This window comes from Oncorhynchus clarkii, chromosome 22, assembly GCF_045791955.1.
Source record: "Oncorhynchus clarkii lewisi isolate Uvic-CL-2024 chromosome 22, UVic_Ocla_1.0, whole genome shotgun sequence".
In the NCBI taxonomy this organism is placed as follows: domain Eukaryota; kingdom Metazoa; phylum Chordata; class Actinopteri; order Salmoniformes; family Salmonidae; genus Oncorhynchus; species Oncorhynchus clarkii.
Window position 1 is genome coordinate 43,818,044 of NC_092168.1, and position 14,107 is coordinate 43,832,150.

General features: G+C 42.2%; 1 protein-coding gene across 1 annotated transcript; it reads right to left on the reverse strand.

Annotated features, from left to right (window-relative positions):
* Positions 1–10,361: 10,361 nt before the first annotated feature.
* On the reverse strand, positions 10,362–11,321 carry LOC139380550 (trace amine-associated receptor 13c-like). Its single transcript, XM_071123299.1, has one exon. It carries the CDS (start codon positions 11,319–11,321, stop codon positions 10,362–10,364), a length of 960 nt encoding a protein of 319 aa, XP_070979400.1.
* Positions 11,322–14,107: the final 2,786 nt, after the last annotated feature.

Genomic DNA, 14,107 nt, shown 5'->3' on the forward strand with positions numbered 1-14,107 from the left:
AGAGATAGAAAGAAGATGAGGGAGAGATAGAAAGAAGACGAGGGAGAGATAGAAAGAAGACGAGGGAGAGATAGAAAGAAGATGAGGGAGAGATAGAAGACGAGGGAGAGACAGAAAGAAGACGAGGGAGAGATAGAAAGAAGACGAGGGAGAGATAGAAGACGAGGGAGAGACAGAAAGAAGACGAGGGAGAGATAGAAAGAAGACGAGGGAGAGACAGAAGACGAGGGAGAGACAGAAAGAAGATGAGGGAGAGATAGAAAGCACTGGCCTGGGTAGGACTGGCATGAGGCCCTAATGATTGTGTGTCATGGCAACCAGATGGCAACACATGAGTTGTGAATCTCACAGTGTAATGTGCAGTGTGTAGGGGGATGATCTTGGCATGTGGTTGGCCATTTCTTATTTGCAGATTTAAATCCATGTTTTCCCTTTTTCCAGGCTGACATCTAGCTTTCATGCTTAAAAACATCCACAACAGCATCTCTTTGGAGCATTTGCTAAGAGTGTGGTAAGCCTATTTGTAGATTAATTGAGAGCGTTCATAAAGATTGATTTGGGGAGATTGCTAGTGCCCAATGATCTCAGACTGGTTACCCATCATCTACTTATGTTTCCTCTGAGTTACTGTAAATGTATCACGCTTGAGAGAACATTAAATATGATGTATAATTCATGTATGAAAACAAAGAGCTAGTAAAGAGCCAAGCCTACAGTCCCCTGAGCAACAGCCCATTCAACCAAACATTAGCATAGAATACAATTGAATAGGCATGTCATTCTAGAGCACAACACAACTTTCACACCAGTGTAACATTGTATGGGCCATTTCTGTCTGAAAAAGAGACGGCCTGCGAGAGAGAGAATGAGGAAGGTATTATGTTGACCCGAGAAAGGGGCAGGGTAAATGATGCCCCTAAATAGGAGGAATATGTTTTCCTCTGGTGTATTAACAGGTTTAGGAGGACATACTGTATTTGAGTAACAGGTTTTAGTAACATGTTTGAATAACATGTAATTAATTATATGTATTTTTTTTAAATTTAACTAGTCAAATCAGTTAAGAACAAATTCGTATTTACAATGACGGCCTACACCAAGCCAAACCCAGACGATGCTGGGCCAATTGTGCGCCACCCCATGGGCCTCCTAATTATGGCCAGTTGAGATACAGCCTGGAATCCAACCGGGTTGTCTGTAGTGACGCCTCAAGCACTGAGATGCAGTGCCTTAGACTGCTGCGCCACTCGGGAGCCCCAGAGTAAGTAACAGGTTTGAGTAACAGGTTTAAATAACAGGTTTGCAATGGCAATTTGGTAGCCTACAGTCAAACATTCCTTTTCTCCCGCACCCCATAAATAACTCTCCAAAACTCTGTCACCCAGACAGAGTAAAATAATAATATGTGAATGTTATCCATCTCTCTGGTGTTAATGACTCAGCAGCACTGGGAGGAGCATTGTTTCTACCAGAGTTAAGGTTAGGGTTAGTTTTCGTCAGGGTTAAGGTTAGGGTTAGTTTTCGTCAGGGTTAAGGTTATGGTTAGTTTTTGTCAGGGTTAAGGTTAGGGTTCGTTTTTGGCAGAGTTAAGGTTAGGGTTCGTTTTTGTCAGGGCTAAGGTTAGGGTTTGTTTTTGGCAGAGTTAAGGTTAGGGTTTGTTTTTGGCAGAGTTAAGGTTAGGGTTCGTTTTTGTCAGGGCTAAGGTTAGGGTTCGTTTTTGTCAGGGCTAAGGTTAGGGTTCGTTTTTGGCAGAGTTAAGGTTAGGGTTCGTTTTTGGCAGAGTTAAGGTTAGGGTTCGTTTTTGGCAGAGTTAAGGTTAGGGTTCGTTTTTGGCAGAGTTAAGGTTAGGGTTCGTTTTTGTCAGGGCTAAGGTTAGGGTTTGTTTTTGTCAGGGCTAAGGTTAGGGTTCGTTTTTGGCAGAGTTAAGGTTAGGGTTCGTTTTTGGCAGAGTTAAGGTTAGGGTTCGTTTTTGTCAGGATTAAGGTTAGGGTTCGTTTTTGGCAGAGTTAAGGTTAGGGTTCGTTTTTGGCAGAGTTAAGGTTAGGGTTCGTTTTTGGCAGAGTTAAGGTTAGGGTTCGTTTTTGGCAGAGTTAAGGTTAGGGTTCGTTTTTTGGCAGGGTTAGGTTTAGGGTTCGTTTTTAACGCGTTAGGGTTAATTTCTGGCAGGGTTAGTGTAAGAACCAACGCTGGAGATGAGAAGCAGGTACGGAGAGTGAACATTTAATTTACACAGACATGGAACAGGACAGGAACAGCGCCAGAACCGGGTAATACAAAGACATACGACAATTAATGCTGAAGCGGGGAACAGAGCTGGGGAACAGACAGATATAGGGAAGGAAATAACAAAGGTGATTGAGTCCAGGTGAGTGCAATGAATCGCTGATGCGCGTGACGAGGGAAACAGGTGTGCGTAATGATGGTGGCAGGAATGCGTAATGCATGGCAGCCTGGCGCCCTCGGGCACCTGGGGGGGGAGAGCAGGAGCAGGCGTGACTGTTAGGGTTAGTTTTTGGCAGCGTTAGTGTTATTTTTTGTTTGGATTAGTGTCCGTTTTTTGCAGGGTTAGTGTTAGTTTTTTTGGGCAGCGCCTCTCGTGTTTGAGCTTTCTTAACGGAGCATGTTAGGTGCTGCTCACACTGCCATCCTGGTCCTGTGCTGGGGTAGAGGGCTCTGCAGGTGGCCTGTGATGAATCACTCTGGGGGGCGAGTCTCCACACTCCCCATTCCTGCCTCCTTTTAATGGCCTCTATCCACAAATACTGTACTTCCCCGTCAAACTGCCTCAGCGCTATCATTGGCTGATTGTATTCTCCAAAAAGTGATGCAATATTTTGAGACTAGCTGTAATACATTAGTTGCCCCATCAACATTATGAGACATTTATACAACAAATATGTTTATCTCCTATTGTTTGAATGAAATACCATCAGAAACCTTCCATTGTCTAGCATAATTGTTCCCTGATTTTATTAAGGACAGCTCTGGTAATAGAATACAAACAATGAGTATATTTCAAATGGAATTGGACAAATATTTTGCAGTGAACTTGATTGTCAAGCAAAATAAAAAATTAGAGAGTCAAAGATTCAGACTGTAATAGCAGGAGGCTAGGGGGATTTAAAAGTTGTATTTCCAGCTCTAATAACTTGGTGTTAAAAGGTAGAGGAACATCGTGACATGCTCGGAGATGCTAATGTGGATGGAGAGATCACAACATAAAGAAAGGGGTGGAGAGACTCGAAAGATTTGGAGCGCAACGCTGTACGTCAATGTCGTCTTACATCACAAAATGGGGGCGGTCCTTGTAGAACATGGTCCTGCCTATGGATTTTTTGCACAGCTCTAAATCTGTGACTCCATGGAGAGTTCATTACACTGCCATGGGGGCAGTGTTGTGTAGGCAATGGAGCTGTTGCTTGGTTCTTTTATCTGATCTAGATTTTGTTACATTTTTTTGTAATTTAGCAGAGCAATTTACAGGAACAATTATGGTTAAGTGCCTTGCTCAAAGGCACATCAACATATCCCCCCCATCTACTCAGCTCAATGATTTGAACCTGTGACCCTTCAATTAATAGCCCAACGCTCTTAATTGCTAGGCTACCTGCCAACAATTTTGCATTGCTGATCAAATATAATCTGAGCAACTGTTTAAACAATAAACCAAACAGCATTTTGTTGAGAGGTAAAAACTACGAGGCTATTTTGAAACTTGGTAGCCATGTGTTTTTTCTCCATGATATTAAGCAGCATATCAACATGGGATGATGTTGTAGGTTACACTGGCAATTATAAGAATAGTTGCCGGAGCATATTGTATTTAACTATAAATCTGATTATTTCACATGGAGATGTGGGAAGCTAAAAAGGCTAGCTAACTTTCTATGTTTCTAGCCATGCTAAAGGCAGCTATCTACTACCAGAGATATTGTATATAATGAAGAGATTGCCTTGTCTCCACCTTAACAAGTGGGTGTCCCAAAAACAAGAAGGCAGGTGGTCTGCTTATCACTGTATTCTCATATGGACAGATTTTGACGGGAGTCGACCCTCTCTCTTTGCCTCTTCCACACTGCCACTACTAGCAAGGAAAGACGAACAGTGTTGCCATCAAATTTTCAGTGAGGATAACGTCACAGCACACAGCTGAGGCACGGCTGTGGTCTTAGAGTTTCCCTCTCCAGCCACACACCTACCACCCCTTGTGCTTGTCTGACTGTTGTGTGTCATTGCTGCGACTTCTGTTGCACAGACAGCTTCTCCCAAACTCTCGTTTGCGGCAGAATTTTGTGGGAAAAGTTGCAGAAACTCACAGGGACAAAACTCCCCAATGGCAGCCTGAAAAGCAGCTGAATTTGTCACTCGACTCTTTTACTAATAAAAGTCGCTGGAGAGGTCTGAAAACTGTCTAAATATAGGGTGACAAAGTCACTAAATTGGCAACACTGAAGATGATTGTGACTCTTACTTGCTTCCACCACAAATGGGAAGACAAGAAAAAAAACTTCTGCTACCGCCTCCTTGTGGATGTGGGTCTAGGAAACAGACCGGTGAGGGTATTATTACGTTTCTACAATATCTGTACTTTATTGATGCCCTGGGAACACTTGCCTATTGCTTCTGTAACACATACTATTCCAACTTCAGATTGATTCATGAAATCATAAATACTGTGCATTCAGAAAGTATTCAGACCACTTTGATTTTTTTCACATTTTGTTACGTTACATCCTATTAGTGGGACTATCATTTGTTTTTCAACAGGACAATGACCCAACACACCTCCAGGCTGTGTAAGGGCTATTTGACCAAGAAGGAGAGTGACGGAGTGCTGCATCAGATGACCTGGCCTCCACAATCACCCAACCTCAAACCAATTGAGTTGGTTTGAGATGAGCAGCCAACAAATGCTCAGCATATGTGAAGACTCCTTCAAGGCAGTCAGAAAAGCATTCCATGTGAAGCTGCTTGAGAGAATGTGTGCAAAACTGTGTGCGAGTGTGCAAAACTGTCATCAAGGCAAAGGGTGGCTATTTTGAAGAATCTCAAATATGAAACATATATTTTGATCTGTTAAACACTATTTTGGTTACCACATGATTCCATATGTGTTATTTCATGGTTTTGACGTCTTCACTATTATTCTACAATGTATAAAATAGTACAAATAAAGAAAAACCCTTGAATGAGTAGGTGTGTCTACCGGAGCACCACGTCTAGGTTCAAGAGGCTTCTAAACAGCTTCTACCCCCAAGCCATAAGACTCCTGAACATCTAATCAAATGGCTACCCAGACTATTTGCGTTGACCCCCCCCCCCCCCTCCTACACACACACATTTACGCCTCTGCTACCCTCTGTTATTATCCATGCATAGTCAATTTAATAACTCTACCTACATGTACATACTACCTCAATTCCCTCGACTAACCGGTGCCCCCGCACATTGACTCTGTACCGGTACCCGGTATATAGTCTCGCTATTGTTATATTACTGCTGATCTTTAATTACTTGTTCCCTTTATTTCTTATTCATATATTTTTGAATTGCATTGTTGCTGGGTAAGGGCTTGTAAGTAAGCATTTCACTGTAAGGTTGTATTCGGCGCATGTGACTTTAAAAAATTGATTTGATATTGATTTGATATTGATTTGATATTCAAATGCATGTCAGATCGCTACATCTGAGTCACTCTTCGACTGTTCCAACACTCTTGTGAATATGTCAACACTAAGGGACCTCTGCCTCCTAGGTTTAGTGAAGGGTTGGATTAACAGAGGGGAAAAACTCATTACAATCTTTCAATAGACTGGACTACAGAGCCTCTCACTGGACGGCCTGTCTGATGCCAGGGATAGCAGGAGACAAGGTAAGATAATTGATCAAACTGCTAAAGGCATCAATTATTACATGCCTGGTCCACAGCAGCACCAACTCTCTCTCCTGCACTTTCTCTCAATCGTTCTCTCTCTCTCTCTCTCTCTCTCTTTCTCGCTCTCTCACACCACTATTGTTCATGTTGTCTCTAAGCCTCCAGAGTGGTTCTGTTCTGATGCTGCCAAGGCGGAGTGTGATTTCCACATCTCAGTCCCACAGAACACAAGGCGTAGGAGACTTCTCTTCTTGCCAGTGGATCCAGGGAGAAGGTGGGCGGATGCCAAACAGCAAAGGCATGAAACAAGCCCAGCTCCATCCCTCCACCCCTAGATACCACCAGGCGTTTGTATCTTTTATCCCTGTCCCCAGCCCCATCTACAGGCAGGAGTAGGCAGCGCGGAGGCACCGGCCCCAGTCAAAGCCCAGAGCAGAGTAGAGCAGAGATCTCCTGAATAAGAAACTAGGAATGCAGGCAGGCAGGGAAACTAGAGCGCTGCACTGTATGTCTTGTATAGAGGAAGGAGGCAGTTCTTTCTATACTGCTATAACGGGCGTTCCACAAACCTTTCAGGGGGCAGGTGATCAAAATATAATGAATACTAGAACATAGTATTTTTTTTTTATATGTATTTCTCTTCACAAATTGGAAGCAAGTGCCTCCTAAAGACATGCTTGACATGGGAAATGAGGATCGGCTATCAGTTGATCATTGAGGAGACGATTAATGTAAATTTGCTAGTTAGCTAGCTAAATTTTGTTTTTACTGATTGTGATTTATCTTCTATGCTCTTAAATAATCACTTCATAATAGCCTAATATTCATTTTTTTTTTTTTTTACTCATTATATTTGGCTGGCTGGCTGGCCGGCTGGCTGGGTAGTGGCTGGCTGGCTGGGTAGTGGCTGGCTGGCTGGGTAGTGGCTGGCTGGCTGGCTGACTGGGTAGTGGCTGGCTGGCTGGCTGGTTGGCTGGCTGGATAGTGGCTTGTGTGGATATTTTAGAATATGGTGGTTAGTTAGAGCAGTGGGTCCCAAAATTGAGTGGTTCAAACCTCGAGACCCCCGTGCACGCACATGCATGCGAGCACACGCGCAGACAATTGCTGAGAAAATGTAATAAAGCCTACAGCCATAAACGGCTATGCATTTTCAAAATGCAGGATACAATGTTGCAATCAACGTTTGAAAGATCTATAATTTTCTTAGAACACAATCAAAGTGAACATAAAACTAGATGCCTTCAATTGCCCAATTTATAGGCATGCCCAACGTGATTTAAATTATTTTACCAGGTAAGTTGACTGAGAACATTTGCAGCAACGACCTGGGGAATAGTTACAGGGGAGAGGAGGGGGATGTATGAGCCAATTGTAAACTGGGGATTATTAGGTGACCGCGATGGTTTGAGGGCCAGATTAGGAATTTCACTTAATGCGCCAAGTTGTTAACAAATATGCCTAACACGATTCCTAGGACCTTTTCTGAGATTCTTTGTGGATACTAATCTGGATCAGACATGCTGCCTTTGTGCGCTGATGCTGATGACTGGTCATTGGTCGACAATCAAGACACGTAACCTTTTGGTTTTAAAGCCCAGGTGAGACAATCATGTTGCAATACTGTAGACCTATGTTAGAAAATTGGGCCCATATCCACAAAACATTGCTGATGTTTTGACGGTGTCGGAGGTGGAACTGCATTAGAGCTGTCAAATCCACAAGTTGTTCCGAGCATTATACCGAAAGCGGACATTGCCAATTGGCTGCGTGGAGTCACATGAAGAGAAATCGCATGTAGCCTTGTTTACAAATTACAACACTGGAATGTGAGATGCAATCTACACATCCACCAATTCAGCTATATTGTGTTTTTTTACACTGATGTTAACTGTTTTTTTTCACATAATATTTTCCTTTCCTATGACACGAAAAGAGCTTCTGGGCATCAGAACAGGATCACTAACCTCGATTTGGACGAAGTCTACTTCAGCGAGTCGGCAGAGTGGACATACTGCTCACTCTGGACCAGGCCTTAACCCCTGTGACTTGAAAGAGGAAGAAACCGCGCAAAAGAGGAAAACGAGCAGGACCCCTGACGTGACCACGTCGACGAGTAAGTAAACCCTCCATTTTATTGGCGAACGTACAAACACTACGATACAAACTGGACCAGTGGCGGTCAGTGCAGTTTAAGATGAGGGATGACAAAAACATGTCATGAATATGGCCTTATTTCTATTACAGCATATTGAATGACTGTCATTCATACTCCATTCACCCAGTTCAATGTAACATGGACAGGTTTAGGCTACTACATGATACTCAAATGTTCCCTATAACCATCATGAGGTCGCTACAACATAGCCTATGAATGAAAGTTTACAACGCAGGTGCACACATGACATTGAGACCAATTTGACACATGGACAGACAGTGAAATTCAATACCGCCTTGCACACTCCTCCCTGCATCAAGCTGATATAGGATGTATTCATTAGTCTATCAGTTGCAAACAAGAGTTTCTATCGGACAAATTCAACTATGTTTATCCCGGTTTTGTTCCGTTTGCTTCCATTTATGAAACGTTTTTCAACAGAATCGGCGGAATGAATACACCCCTGATCACACGTAAACACACAGCCACAGCCACACAACAAGTGATATCAATAAGGAATCATAGCTTTTACCTGAATTCACCTTGTCCGTCTGTCATAGAAATGTTTTGTACACTTAGTGGAAATCAAGTTATTCCTGTCACAGATTTTGATTTATACTGCCATCTTCTGGCCATTGCACAAACTGAAAGCAATCAATGTCATCTTTGTTTCACAGTAAAACAAAAAAAGGGATTTGAGATCAAATGTTTATAAATGTTTCATATAAGGCGACATTATACAATGTCACCTTTCAGTTTTTTTTTCATGCATATCTGTTTGACCGTTTAGATATGAAAACAACTGATGTATCTAGTCTCCCAGTTGAAGACGTCATAAGTATTTGGACAACTTCACTTGTAGTGTATTGAAGGTAGTAACCCTTTAAACATAATGTTCAGTTAAATTATGTATTTAGATATTGGTTCCCTTACCGTGTAAACAGTCTATGAACTGCTCTAATGAGTGACTGCAATCCACACTTTGGTTTTGGTAGTCACTGCCAACAAACACGGATGTCATCATTTTCAGACAAACACGTTACTTCCTTCAGCACACTACTACAACAGAGTGACTGTTTTGGAATAAAATGTTCAATATATTTCCTTTAACATCCTCTGTGTTGTGTGCATTGATATGTTCTAGGTCATTTTGAGAACTTAAGGAGCATCAGGTACTGCTGGGATGTCTACCAATAGCATGTGCATCTTTTTGTGATAAATTACACTGGTCACTGTTCAAAACATTTATAAAGTATTAAGAAGGTATGAATAGTCCTCACTTTAGATTAGGGACTGCAAAACTACTTTACTAATGATTAGTAAATGGTTTATAAGGACATATATTAAACATATTAAGAGTAATCTTAAAAATCACTATTACATACTATAAAAGTTGTTTATAAATGTGTGAATAACTGGCTTGCTAAAACAAATGTGGAAGTAATGATAAATATATAAACTATTTACTAATCCATTATATATTATTTAGCGTGAAACCCAATCTCTATATTAATTCAGAGTAAACAGCATCTGAGAGAGCTTCTCTTATGTGACCTGGCAGCAGTGATGTATTGAGAGTAGTGGTAGTGATTGTAGTGGTAGTGTTCATAACCAGTATGTTGAGGTTGAAGTGTCTACTGCGGTTTCCTGCGCTGTTGTGTTGAATCATTAATATATATAGTAGTTATTTATAAATGTCAGAATACCTAGGTGAGTAACATTTCACAAATGTGGGCTTAATAATAAATAGTGACCAAAATGTAAACAAATGTGTTATTACTGAAAATTATAAAGTGTTACACATAATTGCATATTCTTGCATTTTACCCTCAACTACTTACACAATACACCATTGAGAGTCTTGGACGTTATCTGATATCATGCAGTATTGTTCATTTCAACTTCACTACACTTGAAGGCGTTGTGTCCCTATTGAGCCACTAGAGGGTGATGTTAAACAAGATATAGAATGACTCATGACGTCCTCAAAATGTATTATTAGAATACAGCAACAGGCTTTGGTATTTGGAATATACTGCCCAAAATGGACTACAATGTATTTTATAAAACAAGCTTAAGCCTTTTTATGCATTCTCGAAGTCATTCCACTCCAATCCAGACAAATTCTTCTGTATCACCACCACACGTATCTGTGACAACACTGAGATAAGTAATGTCAGTTTATTGTTACATGAAATAAATAATTATAACAATTGTAGAACTAAATTAAGGGTATTGTTACGTGAAAGAAGCAATTACAACAAATTGTATAACATAACTATATCAAAGCTGTTTCTCAAACTATGGAATAAAAACATAGGAACTAATTTATGAACGCCTTAACTTCAGAGTTAAAATATGTTTAGCTGTCACTTTGAACCATGGATAAAAAAAAGCATAAATTATTGGATTAATTAAGGAGTTAACAAGAGGCAGAAAACTGATGAACAACGTTGTCAAGTTGTCAATTAAAAAAGAAAAAAAGAAGAAAAGAAATAGAGATGGAATCCAACAAATGAAATAGTTGACAACAACAATAGATAGAGTTTTTGCTGCTTTTCTCTCAGACTTATTTGCCTGTACAGTTTTAACACCAGAGACACTGGCAGCCTCTTTTGAAAATACCTTTCTGGCCTGTGATCTGGCCACCACAAAGATTTTCAAATAAAGTGTTATAATAATAGAGCACGGGACAACCATTGTAATTACAAGGTCAACGATATTAACCCAGATTAACCCTTCAACGGTAAAACATTCATTCAAACACCTACTTGGTACCTGTACATTTACTAAGTTTTTTATAATAGCAGCACGGTATATGATACAACAACACCAGGTTATGGATATACAACACGTCATTCTTGTTATTGTTATTTTAGAGTGGTACAATAAGGGATCACACACAGCAACATAGCGGTCAATAGATATCAAGACCAAATTTCCCAGAGATAAAGAAGCACATAAAAAAGCAATGTAGAATTGAAACACACAGAAATATTCCCCAAAACCCCAGCATGATTCCATTGTTGCTACTGTCGTTACTGGTATCACAATCAGTCCCACCAGGAGATCTGACACAGCCAGAGAGAGGATGAGCAGGTTGGTTGTAGTGTGGAGCTGCTTGAAGTGAGAGATGGAGATGATCACCAGTATGTTCAAAAATACTGTAACTGCTGAAATCAATGAGAAGATGTACAGTGTTATGTAGATAGATGTCGATAGCAAAGCCTTTCTGCAAGAAGAGTTTCTGTCTTGAAAACAGTATTGAACATCTTCATGTTCCTCCATTTGTAATAAAAAGTAAAAATGCTGAGGTCCTTCTTCTGCTTGGTTCTGTGTGTGACCCTGTCAGGTCCGCCTTCTGACAAACTCTGAGCACTGCCTCTCTATTTATCCCTGAATGACTGACAGACACTCCCCTCCCGGAGTCTCTCTGCACACACACACATACACACACGCATGCACACAAACACTATGCACAGAAATAAATAAAAAACGGTTGGAAAAACAAATCAGTTGTGAAAACATGATGTAATGTATGACAGGATTGAATGTTGCTGTGACCACCTAGCCTGTACTTCAGCCTTACTGATAGTTAGAGATGAGATAAAATGTACATTTTCTCAACTGAGCATTTTAACGGAGAAAATATAGTATGGGTGATGTTTTGGTCACTCAAATTATAGTTTACAGGGAAAGAGGATAACTCAAATAAAATAAAATTGTATTTGTCACATACACCATACCGTGAAATGTTTACTTTCAAGCCCTTAACCAACAATGCAGTTCAAGAAATAGAGTTAAGAAAAATATTTAAATAAACTAAAGTAAAAAATACAATAAAAAGTAACACTATAAAATAACAATAACGAGGCTGTGTGCAGGGGGTACTGGTACTGAGTCGATATACATGTTATTCAAGGTAGTTTGTATGTAGGAAGGGGTAAAGTGTATCAGGTATGAAGGTAAGACCCAGATGCAGACAACGTCAAATTAACAATGGTTTATTAATCCAACAGGGGCAGGCAATATACAGGTCAAGGCAGGCAGGGGTCAGTAAACCAGAGGTGGGGCAAAGTTACAGGTTGGGAGGCAGGCAGGCTCAGGGTCAGGGGCATGCAGAGTGGTCAGGAATGCGGGCTCAGAGACAGGACAGGCAAGGTTCAAAACCAGGAGGACGAGAAAAAGAGACTTGTAAAAGCAGGAGTCGAAACACAAAAATGCTGGTTGATTTGACAAACAAGACAAACTGGCAACAGACAAACAGAAAACACAGTGCAGCTGGAGACCAATGACCTAGTGCAGCTGGAGGCCAATGACCTAGTGCAGCTGGAGGCCAATGACCTAGTGCAGCTGGATGCCAATGACCTAGTGCAGCTGGAGGCCAATGACCCAGTGCAGCTGGAGGCCAATGACCTAGTGCAGCTGGAGACCAATGACCTAGTGCAGCTGGAGAACAATGACCTAGTGCAGCTGGAGAACAATGACCTAGTGCAGCTGGAGAACAATGACCTAGTGCAGCTGGAGAACAATGACCTAGTGCAGCTGGAGGCCAATGACCTAGTGCAGCTGGAGGCCAATGACCTAGTGCAGCTGGAGACCAACGACCTAGTGCAGCTGGAGACCAACGACCTAGTGCAGCTGGAGACCAACGACCTAGTGCAGCTGGAGACCAACGACCTAGTGCAGCTGGAGGCCAATGACCTAGTGCAGCTGGAGGCCAATGACCTAGTGCAGCTGGAGGCCAATGACCTAGTGCAGCTGGAGGCCAATGACCTAGTGCAGTAAGAGACCAATGACCTAGTGCAGCTGGAGGCTAATGACCTAGTGCAGCTGGAGACCAACGACCTAGTGCAGCTGGAGACCAATGACCTAGTGCAGCTGGAGACCAATGACCTAGTGCAGTAAGAGACCAATGACCTAGTGCTAGGGACTGAGGGCTGACGAAGGCTGAGGACTGAGAACCTAGCACAGGTCATTTGTGGCTTAGCAGCTCTAAGCATGGTGGGATAAGTAGCTGTGGGATGACTATGTCTGCAGATTGCAAGTACAACAAACTTGGCTCCTAGTAAGGCAGGAGGCTCTAAACCTGGTGGGATAGGCAACTGCCTATAACTAAAGGCAGGAGACTGCAGACCTGCAGACTGTGCAGCAAGGCAGGATACACTAGACCTACTTAAGGGTCAAAACATACTTGGCCTACTGGGAAGGCAGGGAACCGGGAAGGAAGGGAACTCTCACCCTACAAGGAAGGAAGGGAACTCTGACCTTACCTGGAAGGAGGGGAACTCTAACCCTACAGGGAAGGGTTGCACAGAGGTGAACTATTTTGTGCCTGTTAGCTTCAAGTGTGGAGATTGGATTAAGGTGCTTGACATGATGAAACACGTGCAACAGTTTTTCCACCATTGTGAACATTTACCAAGGTGGTTTCTTCGGTCCTCAAGACAACTTGATAGAAGCTGGATCTATCATCATAAAGAAAACATACAAAACCTGGAAGGCCATGGAAAGACAGCATGGAAGAGGCAATGTCTGAGGCCCTCACAGCTTGTATAAGGGAACAAGGCGAGACCCATATGCAGACACAGGTGGCAGATGGTTGAGTTCCAATATTTATTATAACACAAGGGGTTGGCAAAGGGCAGGTTGGGTAGAGGTGAGAGTTCATAAACCAGGTCAGAGTCCAAACAGTACAGGGCGTAGGCAGGCTCGACGTCAGGGCAGAAAGAATGGTCAGGCAGGCGGGTTCGGTGTCGGGACAGGCAAGGGTCAAAACTAGGACGACTAGGAAAAACAGAGACTTGGAGAACTAGGAGCTAGGAGATAAACGCTGGTTGACTTGGCAAGCAAGACGAACTGACACAGGGAGACAGAAAACACAGGGAGAAATACACCAGGGATGATGAGCGACACCTGGAGGGGGTGGAGACAAACACAAGGACAGGCGAAACAGGTCATGGTGTGATAGCTTGAAGACAGGGATTTGGAGACTGACGGGGGTGTCTGGTTACAATAGGCCCCTGAAAAGGAGGAAAATGCTGGTTCTTCTTCTTTTCTAAGAAAACAATAAA